This window comes from Plectropomus leopardus, chromosome 1, assembly GCF_026936395.1.
Source record: "Plectropomus leopardus strain MGB_pleo_1.0 chromosome 1, ASM2693639v1, whole genome shotgun sequence".
In the NCBI taxonomy this organism is placed as follows: domain Eukaryota; kingdom Metazoa; phylum Chordata; class Actinopteri; order Perciformes; family Serranidae; genus Plectropomus; species Plectropomus leopardus.
The window spans coordinates 35,717,482-35,731,303 of record NC_142176.1 but is presented as its reverse complement, the minus strand read 5'-3'; the positions used below and the strand labels follow the sequence as shown (position 1 = coordinate 35,731,303).

The following is a 13,822-nucleotide window of genomic DNA, read 5'->3' as shown; positions in this document are numbered from 1 at the left end:
CTCATGTTTCTTTAAAACATCCAGAAGATTCATCTACTGCGTCAAGCTGACATGCAGAGATTGTGTTTGACTTTCAAAGGAAATGTGTGATGAGCGTGCTACGGAACTAGGAGGTAATTAGTAAGACTTGAGTGGATTTTTTTTTTCTTCCCGATACTTAAAATGCCACACAATACTCACAGCTGAAGGCACACAGATGTTGGAGCTGGTAAATGGCATTGGGAGAGGAGCTTATTATGATTAAATGAATGTGATTGTGTTGTAACCCAGAGGTACGGAGCAGAGGAACCATGTGAGGGTGAATGCAGCTACAGTAAGAGGTTGTCCTAATGATGATTTCAAAGCTTATGGTATGTGTGACTGTGTCTTAGATTTTTGTCCTTAAGCACTGAAAAGAAGCTTGCAGGGATAGATGGACACATGGATGGATGGATGGATGGATAGATGGATCAGTGAATGCATGGATGGATGGGTGGTTGTGATGATGAATGGATGATAGATGTGTGTCTGATACGCTGCAGGAGCACTTCCACTGACTTACAGATAAAAACCTCAAAGGGGCTTAAAAATCCATCTTATTGTTATCTTGACAAAAATGTCAAGATAACAACAGCAAAAGCCAAAAACTGAGCCCGATAAGGGAAACTAAATGACAGCAGAGATCACAAAGGAAGGAAGGATAGGACAATAAATCCCATACAATAATTATTACAAGTATTGCAATGTATTTTCAGTGCTATAAAACAGCACATTGACGCTTGGGTTAAAAGTGTCGTTTTTTAACTTGTTTTAAAGATCACGAAGAATAAACACAAGGACTGTGTACTAGCAAGAATCAGGCAATATTAAATGTATCACGATACAGAGGTTTAAATTCAATATATTGCAATATATGTGATACTTTCCCACTGAGTAACTGCTAGATCTTTTAAATCCACCCACAGTGGCAGGTGGACAAAAAAAAGTTCATTTCCAAGCCTGTAGAAAGAACACAGCACTATGTCTATAAAATCGGAGTGTAAAGGGTTAACTTTTATATGCAGTCACAACAGTTGGATTGTTGTTTGTTTATTTCAGTCACTGTAATACTACCAATGTGTTTTGACGGAGTGGAAGAGTCAAATGGCTGACGACAGCCTACAACACTGCTATTAAGTAGTCAGGGTTTAAATGCAACAAAAAATCAACTACTACCACCAGTCTTTGCATGTAAGCTATCATTTGAAAATCAACAGTGTTTTAAAGGGGCTACTCTGAATTTAGTGGCATCTGGCAGTGAGATTGCAGACTGCAACAAACTGAAATTTCCACTGTTTACCGAGCATATAGGAGAACCAGTGATGCAAAAACACGCCTGGCCCTATCTAGAGCCAGTGTTTGCCCTGTCTGCTCTGCTGTAGAAACAACATGCCAGACTCTGTAGAAGAGGACACACTCTGTATGTAGCTATAAACGGCTCATTCTAAGGTAATAACCACTCAACCATTTTCAGTTTCTTACTTATTCTTTGATATTTCTTTTCTGCCAATATACCCCACTAAATCCTACACACTAACCCTTTAAGGATCAGTATCACAAAACATAATATGGCAATACAAAAGTATATATCCCTATAAAGTACTGTGTATTAGGTTCAACAGTATGTGAGGAAAAAAATAATTGGTTGCTGTATATTGTTTTCTTAAACCTATCAATTCTATAATGACAGTTAATTTAATTTTTCAGTTAATTTGTAATTTATTTTTTCTCTGTAGTAATGAATTTTCTGATTTTATTATTTCCTTTTCATCTTTGTTGTGCTAATTCCAACTTTTTATGGATATGTATGAGAAGTAAAACTGTCTGATTTAGAGCATAACCTTGAAAAAAAGGAAAAAAATAACTAAACTCAAGGTGCACTTACTTTTTTTTATGCTTTCAACCACATGTCATGGTCTTCCTCAGCAGATGAAGTTCACTCAGTGTTCATGGAGTCAGCTTGAGTGTTGTCACGTGACCTAAGTATGGGAATTAAGTCACGTGATGACAGGTGGTCGTATATGGTTAGGATGATAGTACAGTCACATGTTTGAAAGCTCTTCGATAAAAGAAAAGTGGGATTTGAAGTTTGTTTTGTTTGGGTTTTTTGGAGAAAATGATTAAGTTCAAATTTTGATGTTGAGGTGTCAGTCAACTTTCCAGCAATCTGTTGTACTTCCAAACGCTTCTATTTAGGGTGAAAAGAAACCGCAGTTTAGCATGCTGTAACAACAGTGGCTCCAGCAGACGTCACATCAAATCACAGCAGCAAGTTAATAACATGATCTGTCAATAGTGTACTCTGACTCCTGCACTCCGCAGTCATCACTGTAATTAATACTGTCCGAGGATTCTGTGCTGAAACTTGCAATACTTTGCCGCTCATTCCCACATCAGTCTTGTCCAGCTCATTAAAGCACAGTCAGCGACATGAATGGGAAATAGATTTTAAAACAACGCCTGCTAATGGAAGCTGAGAGCAGGGATGATTAATGGATGATTGTTTAATCGATTAATATCCAGCCTCGGAGGATTTACAGCAAGGGAGACTTCATTTCATGTTTTGCTGGTCCGAAGATATTAAAGAGCTTGCAGCCAATGTCTCCCCAGCCTCAGCCCCACTTTACATGTTGATATGCTTTAAAACTTGCATTTATATTAACATCCATATGATCGTCTTTACTATGAGGATCCATATGAGCATGCATTCAGCAGTTTTCTATTTAAGACACTGATTAGGACACATTCAATTCCACGCTTTGAGACTCTGATCCTCTGCTTAATGCCAGTACTTGTGCAGAGAAAGGAGTGCAGATTGCTATTTCTCATCAAGAACAAAGTGGCACCTTAATACCATAACCTAAAGAATTTCAAATCCTACAATTCAATACATACAGAGCAGGTGGCAGATAAGTCAGCATTTCCTGTATTGCATCAATGTCAACATCCAACTGCACAGCAGACATTCATGAGATGTTAAACCCGTTGTCTCAGTTACATGCAAGGACAGTTAATCCCCAGACGCCTGGGAGTTGTGTTGATGACAGAATTTTCTAATCTGTCTTTTAGCCACATTTCATATGCAATAAAGATCTCCTCTCTCCTCTCTCTTTTCTTCTCCTCCCCTCAGGTTGGAGGACACACCATGCTACCTATTCGCTGGATGCCTCCGGAGAGCATCATGTACAGGAAATTCTCCACGGAGAGCGATGTCTGGAGCTTTGGAGTGATCTTGTGGGAGATCTTTACCTATGGGAAGCAGCCTTGGTTCCAGCTGGGTAACAATGAGGTAAGAAGAGCCCCAAGCATTCACATAAACCGACACAAGATACAGTACATATACTGTATACTGCACAAAAATTTGAGAGCAATGCTTCCATTTTTCCATCCATCCATCCATCCATTTTCTTCCGCTTATCCGGGGTCAGGTCGCGTGGGCCATTTTTCAAAGATTTAAGTTAAAGATTTAAAACTTTTTATTCACTCAACAGTTACATTTCTCTAGAACTTTGGTCATAAATTTGTTAAAATCTGTGTTAGTGAGCACTTCTTTGTTTTGAGGGAGCGTGCCATTTGCATGCTGATTGCTGTCCACCAGGATGTCCACCAAAGCTGCTGTATCTGAACTGATTGTTCATTTAATTACCAGAAGGGCTCCTTTATGCTTAACATTCCATACGGAGGAGACATACAGAGCCTTCTGTCCATTCTTTGTGCTCCTTTAGTCTGTATATTTGCACATTTTCTGAAAGCTTACAGATACAGACATTGGAGATCATTGGGGCAGTGTAGCGTAATACAAGCGAGATACAACCATAGAAGATGTGAGAACTTTCTGACTTGGCTGTATCTGTGCCATCATATAGGATGCAGGGAAATATGAGGGCAGTGACGTTAAAGATGTATGAAACAGACAAATCTATTTTCGTATGTAACAACGTAACAATGTAACAACATTTGAGCGTCCAAACGTTGTTTCCATGAATTGACTGACATGACCATGGAGCCCTGTGGGCCCACCACTCACAGGTACAGGGGTCAGCTACTGGGGTCATTGCTACGAGCCATTTCGTCCCTGTATGAACAAAGTGAGAGCTGTGTCCGCTTATCCACCTTAATGTCCAACACATTCCCAGTTTGTGAAACAATAAACAAAATGTCCCATGCACAGCCAATGTGGTCTTGGTCTTAAACAATGTTGCAGGTGAAAGTGCTGGATGTGGAGGTCCTGAGCTGGTGTGGTTACATATGCATGTATGGCCAAATAAAAGGAAACAACATTAGTGACAGCTGATGGTGCTGAAATGAACATTCAGTTCATGGGCAACAGCTCTGGTGGACATTCCTGCAGTCTACATGCCAGTGGCACCCTCCCTCAAAACTTGTGGTGTCTGTGACATTGTGTTGTGTGATCTAACTGCACATTTTAGTTTGGCCTTTGATTGTGACCGTCCCAAGGCACACCTGCATGAAAAAGTGTTAGATCTTTAACTTGAGTATTATCAAAGGCTATGCTGCAGGGCGTCATGCATACATTTAAATTTACAGCTCCAGATTTCTTTTTCATTCTCTGCAAGGTATTTATTTCAAATCACATTAAAAACATCCAATTAATTGAGATGTTTTTAAAGTAGGAATTGAAAAGCATGGCCTCCCAGACATGTGAGGACCGACTTGAAAGCATGAGCTCTCTAATAGCTGATTTAAATGAACACTGCCATGCTGGATCTTACTCTACTGCCTCATGTTGTTCCTATTCTCTTTCTGAGAGTCGTGCTGGCCCAACGAGGTGATAAATTGATGCCGCTTTGCCACCAGACAAGATGCCGCATTACATAACACCCATGATTGGTTTGTTTTTTCATTGGAGGCTCTGCTTTGAATCAATAAAATTCAATTAGGATTACTCTTGTAAAGCGGCATATTGAGAAAATTAAATTGACCTAAAAGAATAACCTGGCATGTGGCATGCATTGCACTTATAAGTATTTCAATTGAAACATCAATATGTTCTTGGGCTTGACACAAATTGGTATTTCCACATTTTTGTGCATCTTTGAGCTGAAAGATTTTTCGGGACACTCCAAATGAAACACTCAGCTGATTAAACGACATTGCCGAAACCTTACGGCAGTGTAATGAGATGAGCACCATATTATGTCAGCCAAAAAAGGGAAAATCCACAATCTGTTTCTGTGTTGTAATTTTGTCTTCAGGTGCTGTTAGATTGGAATGCTGTACTTACTATTCAGTTATTCAGATTTGGCTAACACATTACACAATGATACATTATAGCAACAATTACACAGGGCTTTCAGTGACAATGATAAATGATCACCTGTGGGAACTTGTTTCAAACAGGCCTCATTCTCCTCTGGGCTCTGTAGGCTCCACCACTCTCCAATGATTTTTTTCAGAAAAAAGAAATCTGACAAAAACAAGCAGCGGGTCAACTGAATAATTTTCCGAAACAATAGCAAACTCACAAAACTTTATTTTAAATTCCAGAGATAGAAAAGTTTCCAAAGATACCAATATGTAACACTGCAATTGGAGAAAATAAATTATACATAAGATATACTTGTATGATGGCATGGTGCAGCCATAAAAAACATAGGTTTGTATATTTCACTCAGTGTAAACATTACATAGCTTTAGGGAACAGCTGGAACAAGCTGATACAGAATGTATACACGACGCTGCAGAAAAGAGTCAGAAAAGATCATTTTAACAACTCTGCAGATACTTTAGATGACATACAAGGTGACTAGAATCCAACTTTTTTACCCAGCAGCGCCCCTCCTGCCTGGCTCTCTATGCAGCAGCTGATCCTCCTCCAGCCTGCTACACCTCCCTGCAGCTGTGACTCCCGCTGCTTATCTGTCCATCTGAGTAGCTTGTTAAGTTGAGGGGACAGGAGTCATTTTGCATTTATCACATATGATCAATGGTGGGATCACAGAGCTAGTGTGACCAAATACATTTTTTTTCTCTGTCCCCTTTTTCTATTCTAAAAAGTAGCCTCATTTGATTAAGCTTCAGTTAGCTCTTCTGTTTTTCAAACCATCGCTATGTCGTTATCCAAAAACAATTCTATAAAGTAGTCATACATAGATCCTGCACAGGTTTATCACTTGTTGCCTGAATAAACCTCTCCTCAGGATGTGGGCGTGTACAGACATCTCCCTCTCATTAGCACCATAGCGACTGGTGACATCAGTTATTCCCAGCACAGAGCTGTAGATCAGACAGGGTAATTGTGAACACCTGTGTGGGTGTTCAGGGCTTTTAATTTGCAAAGTAACGCACAACTACAGCTGTCAAAGGCAAGAATTGGGCTACAATTTACAATGAATTTTCTATTTAGAGATATCTGCATCTGTGTGGAGAATCAGCCAGCAACAGTAAAAGATCTTGGTACCGAAAGAGCTCTGGAGGGGGAAACAATGCATCGCTTTCTAATGACTTTGTATTATGTGAAGCTGCTTCTTTGTCATTTACTTCTGCTAGCAAACAAACATAAAAATACGTACCTAAATACATCTGCGGTGGGATGCACTACTTACATGATAAAGAATCCACGACTAAGGCCCGTTTCACACAGCACACGTCAGCAGTGCGTGAGCAGCACCGAACGTGTTGTTTTTTGCTTCAGCGCCCATGTTAACAAGTTAGGGTATCCACACTGCCTGCCTGAGCAGGGCTTGTCAGTTGCATGTCAGCTGCAACACATCTAGAGAAATGGTGGCTCACTGTGTCCTGTGTGCGTTTCGTTGTCAGCAGAAATAGACAGTAAAATTGTGTTTTGATTTTTTTGTATTATCTCTGTACCACTTTATACTGCAGTTTAAAGTCTCTCTCTGTCACAGAGCTGAGGAAATGCAAAGCTGTCTGTTTTATTCCAACTTCCCTGCTTCCCTTTCAAAACAAAAGCCCTCTGACAGCATCGCTGTGGACAGAATCCCAGCAGTTGCTGACACAATGCATTTTATTTTGAAACATTTACAAGACAGTGTTGTCGGCTGTGCAGTAGCTTGCATGACTTCATAAATGAGTGGAATTTGTGCGTATAAATATGGAAATACAATACGCATAGCTGCGGGCAGTGACTTTGCAACAATGCTGCATGTGTGAACACCACAAGCATGAAACATGCTGCAGCTCGGCGAAGCTGCCATCACGCACTGCTGACGCGTGCTGTGTGAAACAGGACTTTTTTTTTCCCCAAGCAAACAGAAAAACTCAACTTTTAAACAGTTTAGTTCTGTTGTATCCTGACACTAAGGGGCTGTCTACATGGTAGCGTTGTTTGCATGAAACGCTAAACTTTTGTTGTGGTTTGGCCTTTCATTCACACGACAACAGCGTTTTATGGGCGTGAAAACAAACTTTTGAAAACGCACCCCCTCTGTTGCCATGTAAATTGGCAATGCGCAGATCCTGTGAGAACGGTGACGCCATGGCTTCACTTCGTGCATGGTGTGTCATTACAAAGTTACACCGCCAACTACTGGCCTGTCATGCATACTACAGCGCTTTGGATGTATATTGTTGCGACCAATAGAGTTCTTCACACTCTTTAAATGTGGATTATTAATTAGATTATTATTTAATTGACATTTTAGATTTTTTTTCTCAGTGTAATATTATTAGATTGATAGTCACTTTTCTGTTTTAAGCATTTCTTCTGCTGCTCTAGAAACATTTAGTTATGTTTAAAATTCTCTGTTTTAATCTTGTTCCGAATTCATTAGCCTACATTTTGAAATAATACATTTTTACAAAAGCTATTACGCAGTACAGAAAAAGAACCAAATAGAGTATTGGTAGAGAACAGAATCGAGTGATTTCAGAGAAAGTATAGTCATGACAGTTGGCCTTAAAGTCATGGAAAAGTCATGGAAATGTATAAGAAGAAATGTGTATGAACTCTGGTTGTCGGAATCCAGTTCTAAATCAGTGAGGGAAATAGGAAATACACAAGACTTTCTCTGCCTCCATAATGTATGACCACAAATTTCTCGGTAGATGAAAACAGGTGGTCGTAGTGTATTTATCAAAAAAGTCTGTGGTTAGAAATCTGCTGTATCCTTTGACATTCATGATTACTCCTAGGATCACTCGACTCATTCTCTGTTTGGTCAGATGCTGTTGCCATGACACTGCAGCGTTTACCTTGCTTGTAGTGTTTGTGATGTGGATATTTCTGGAAAGTGGCTCCATATGTCTGCAGGAATTGACGCTCTATCCCCTCAGTCAAAGTCTCAAGGCAGTCCGTCTGCCATGCCGCTCTCATCCTTTGGTGACAGCACATGAAACAGAATGTAACAATAGAGAGAAAGTAGTGCTTTACCTTGGCAAACACATGCAACAGGTGGAACAATACAACATGGTTTTCCCTGTGGGTTTTTGTAATATCCTGTATTGTTTCAGCTTTTTGCCGATGTTGACACTGTTGGGTAAAAGTCACAGTAAAATCACATTTATTTGAACACAGATTAAGTTTGTCGTACATTTTTTTCCAGAAAATTAGGCTTCAGATAGCAGTAGATTATCAAATGCTTTGTTCTGACACTGTGCTGTTGTGCTGCTAGCTTGCAAGAGCATGAAATTGCATGACACCACAATATGTCTTACGGGGAGCGTTTCCATTTCATTTTTCCTCTTCAGCTGTGCTTATAATTATTCTACACCTTAATAACTGAAAAACTCAAAAAAAAAAAAAAAAAAAAAAGAACATCATGTTTGGTTTCAGTACCTGTGTTTGAAAATTGTGTGGTGGCAATGCTAAAAAACAAACTGAGTTTAAGAGTTTTTCTGTTTAGTTTTTTTTAGTGCAGCCACGCTCATTACACACAAATAATAGACCCATATCTATCCTCTTAAGCTACAGTGGCCTGGAATTGACACAAATAATAAAGTCAAATTGTCCTGCAGCGATGAGTCATCTGGCTAATTAGAGCACGAGTCCAACAAAGAAATGATCAATCGCCCCTTTTATTAACATCTCAAACATCCACCCCCGCAGATACGCAGTATTATTTTTATTTTGTGCTGTGGCACAGAGTAAAAAATAAAATCTTGTTTCCCTTTTAAAATTGGACAAATTTAAGAGTGAATGCATACTGTTTATTTCTTTCATCTCAGTTTCATTAGTTCAAACCTCAAAGGACAGTCTGCCCGGTGTCACTGCTTTCTCATTATGACCAAACCAAAGCAATCAGTCAGTGTAAACGTCTGTGCCACTTCACTGCTCTGTCTCCCGTGCAGGTTATTGAGTGCATAACCCAGGGTCGGGTTCTGGAGAGGCCACGGATTTGTCCTAAGGAGGTGTATGACATCATGCTGGGCTGCTGGCAGAGGGAACCGCAGCAGCGACTGAACATTAAGGACATTCAGAAGGTCCTGTTCGCCATGGGGAAGGCCACGCCAGTCTACCTGGACATCCTGGGCTAGCAGCCACCCCGGGGGAGGCCCATTCCTCGCCAGACAGACCGAACGACAGAGACATACAGACAGACCAACCCACACGAATCCAGGAATAACCAAACCAACCTAACTCCACTGTCGAAAAACACCTACAATGTTTGGGAAGGACTTAAGTGCCTGCAACACTTTTGGATATAGTGGATATAACGTATTCAAAAAAACACGCACTTTTACATTTTGTTTACTTACGTATAAGATGTACAGGTTTGAAGAAGACTTTTTTTTCCTCGAAAAACTGCAAAAATACACAAAAATGGAGACAAAAAGGGAACTGGCAATAGGAAAATGGCCACAGTTTGATCATATACGGAGAGAACACATCAGAGTTAAAATCTATCCTGGGTTTGGTTTTATGAATATATATAGAAATATTACATATATTTTATATTTATTTCTTTTTGTCAGGGTGTTGAAGGGTCTGCCATGTGTGTTGCTAAGGGCTCAGCCCTGCCCCCAAGACGTCACCGACAAACTATTGGCAGGGACTTGACGATGGTAGCCTTACTTGCACTCTGATTGGCTGGCACTGAGCTTTCGATGGGAACTCTGCTTCTGTGGAATAATACTGGATGGTTTGAAAAAAAACAACAACAAAGGATCGCTCTATAGAGGACCTACCCAATCAGACAACCGACAAATCTATTTTAATTTAAAAAATAATGTACATATTGTAAAATTCTATGTGTCAAAATTATGTTAACTTATTTTTTCGGGTGTTATTTTGGTTCCTTTTCTGACTGTGATCTGGGTGGCTAAAGTATAAAGCTATGGTATTTGTTTTCATCCTAATCCAGAGGAGCTTTTTCTAGGGTATTACCTGTGTCAGTGCTGGTAAATTGTCTTATGTGGTGAAGGTGAATGGCAGTGAATACTGTTCGATAAGTCAGCCAACACCGAATCACAGAGACTCTGGAGAATAGGGGACGACTCGGAGCCATCAACATGACATTTTTCCAAAGAGGCAATGAAGCCTCATATTCACTCTCTAGTCCATTTGCTTTTTATGACAAGAATAATGCGTTGATAAGTAATATCTTACACCACACCCCGCGAACACATACACACGCTTTGAGAAACCGTTGTTGTCAGTTTTAGGCTTTTTGGTGTGAAACTGCTTTTCCACTCTAAAGAAAACATTTTTGTAACTGGAAATATGATTCATTTGTTAGCTGCAGGTGTGTGCCTCGCATACATAGCCTAAGCAAAAGTTTAGCATAAAGTAATAGTTAGACACTGTGGTAAATAGGCTTTTTTACTCTCATGCTGAGAGTTAGATGAGAAAATCAATGAAAATCTTCTGTCAGCTCAATATGAAGCTAAAACTAGGAGATGGTTAGATTAGCTTAGCATAAAGACTGAAAATGGTGGGAAATAGCTTGTCTGGCTCTATCAGAAAGTAAGAAAATCCATGTACCAGCACTTCTGAAGCTTAAATACGTGTGTTAGCTTAAGCTAAGCTAACCCATGGATGTATTAAGAAAACCTGGACACAGCACACAGGCCGGGCCCTGTTCATTCCTATGAGAGCTAAGCAAAAAAAAGCTCTATTTCCACAGTATGAAAGTACCCTGGGTTTCTGCATCACCAGCCATGTGCACAGTGCCCAAATGGGTCACTTGGGCACTGTGCACTCGCTCAGCTAGCTTGAATAATGATCAAATAATTCAATCTTGCCTCTCTTTTAGGCTTTCAAAATGCTATCAAACTGAATGGATTAGATCTTGTAAAATGAGCCTCTTTGCGGAAGTTATGATGCTAACAAAAATGTATCCACTGATTTACAACCGTCTCTTTACGAATGTAAGTCAATGGGAAAAAGTCTTTCTGGGCCCCATAGCATCAAGTGACAGTGTAATTCCACTTTTGGCCACTACGTAAAATTTGCTTCAAAGCCTGGTTGTCCTCCTCATGCCTTGAGCTAAGCTAACTGGTTGCTATAAGTAGCTTAATATTTTCTGTCAAATGCAGATAGAGCCAGGAGATGGTTAGCTTAGCTTAGCGCAAAGACTGGAAACAGAAGGAAATGGCTAATCTGGCTCTATCCAGAGGTTAAAAAAGCACCTACCAGCACGTTCAAAGCGCACTTAGCCCATTAGTGTATGCTAAGCTAAAATAACTGGTTGCTATAAGTAGCTTTATGTTTTCTGTCAGCTCTACATGAAGCTGGAGCAAGGAGATGGTCAGCTAAGTTAGCAAATAGACTTGAAACAGAGGGAAATAGCTGACCTACCTGCTCTACACAATGGTTAAAATATCTATATCTATCTATCTATCTATCTATATATCTATATATATATATATATATATATATATATATATATATATATATATATATATATATATATATATATATCACCTGTTAGGTTCACAGAAGTCTGCAAAGCAAGCAAAGACAGCCACTCACTATAAGTAGCTTTATTTTTTCTGTCAGTTCAATTTGAAGCAAGAGCCAAGATTTGGTTAGCTTGCCTTGCTTTAATCAAAATTAACAAAATTCACCTACTAGCATGGCTAATGCTCACATACTCCTGTTAGCTAGACAAAGATGACTGATTGCTATAAGTAGCCTCATATTAACTTTACAGGCACATAAGTGGGATCGATCTTCTTATCTAATTCTGGGCAAGAAAGCGAATGAGCATGTTTCCAGAAAACGTCAAATTGTTAATTCCAAATATTTCAGGTCAATAGAATCCTGTCACTACACAAGCGGAGAAAAGAAACACAGTGGCTTCTTCCCTTGCATTAATTTAGAACTACAAAATAAAACCTTTTTGTTTTTACTATTTTAATTTCTTTACCATCACTTGTACATGACTCACAGTCACTTCTTTCTTCCTCGCACTCGTGGCCTTTGCATGTTTAGCAATGATGAGGTTTTGAACCTGCCTATTGCTTTGATAAAAAAAAAAAAACCTCTTCTGCCATGACCAGAGAGGAGCCACTGAAGCAGGCAGACACTTGTGTTAATTTATGGAAGCTACATCAAAAATAATAACTACTGAAGTGGATCAGCTAACTGTGTGGTGTTGCGCGTTCCATATTTTTGATAATTACAGTATTTAATAAACTGGTAAATAAGAAGAGTTTTGTTCCAAAATGAGGCAGAAAAACATGACCCCCAAAAAGCTTAAAAGCAAAAAAAAGATTTTAAAAAAATCATAATACCAAATGAAATTACTTTTAAAGACTTCTTAATTAAGTGCTCGAAATGAGTTAATTTTTTACAGAGTGAATTCTGTAAATTTCTCAGACACCGAACGGAAAACCTCAGGCAACAATTTTATTTTATGTTGTATCTGGATATATAGCGTTTTGGAGTGGAACTCTTCACATCTCTTCCTTATTATCTTGACATGAATTCTCACAGTATCACAGTGTTGTCTCTGTTCCCCTTGGGACTGTGTAAATCATTAATGAGCATTCAGTTATTTCAAGAATTTTGTATGAAAGGCAGGATGAAGTCCAACAAGTTACCCAAAGCATCCAGTTTTTGTGTATTCTCTTGTGGTAAAGATAAACGCTTAAAGACATTACAACACAGACCGTGAGCATTTGCAGGGTATTGTAATCCTTTCATGGTGAGTTGAATATTGTTTTAAAAAAGGTTTTTCATTTTCTTTTCTTGGATGAACTAACTGAACACTTTTTGAAGCAAAGTTGGCATATTACCATGTACACATGTTAAAGAATATAAAAATGTGGTATAACAACTGCAGTATATAAAATACTGGTATTCCATGATAGATCTTTGTATTAATGTGACTCTCTTAAGAAAATGTCTTCAAACAATCAGAAGATCTCCTTTTCCATTTTGTCCTGTCTCATAAAGATGTGTAAATTTGACAAAATCTTGTCTTCATCTAAATCTCTCATGAGATGTGTTCCATGTGCGTTCTGTGTTACCTGCTGATCTTCACTTTTGAAGTGATAGGAACACGTGTTGAGGCAGCTGTGGTTCAGGAGGTGGAGCAGATCTTCTACTAATCACGATTTGATCCTCGGCTCCTCACGTCGACATGTCACACTGCCCCTGAGAAAGATGGGCAGGCCAGGACCTTGGATGGCAGCTCTGTGGCCCAATCTATTGAACATAAGGTTTTATTTTTATTTTTTTATTTTTTAAATTGTAGTTGGTCAATCATTAACAGTTGTTGAAGACATTTTCAGTACCTCACTTGAGAAAATGTAATTATGCCATCAAAATACGGTAGTTAAAGAACCATGAAAAAACATAATATAATGTGCCATCAAAAATTCGTCATAGTATAGCTTGTAATCAAAACACGACTGAGTCCTAGTAATGTATGCCATG

The 13,822-nt window shown here is 39.1% G+C and overlaps 1 protein-coding gene across 3 annotated transcripts in view; it reads left to right on the top strand.

Annotated features, from left to right (window-relative positions):
* The window catches only part of ntrk3b (neurotrophic tyrosine kinase, receptor, type 3b), a 371,163-nt gene extending 357,858 nt beyond the window's left edge, over positions 1-13,305 (top strand). For all 3 annotated transcript variants that reach the window (XM_042484023.2, XM_042484016.2, XM_088080694.1), the window contains 2 exons: positions 3,149-3,307; positions 9,289-13,305. In XM_042484023.2, coding sequence (XP_042339957.1) covers positions 3,149-3,307; positions 9,289-9,474 — 345 coding nt within the window. In that variant the 3' untranslated portion in view covers positions 9,475-13,305. The remainder of the gene's footprint in view (positions 1-3,148; positions 3,308-9,288) is intronic.
* Positions 13,306-13,822: the final 517 nt, after the last annotated feature.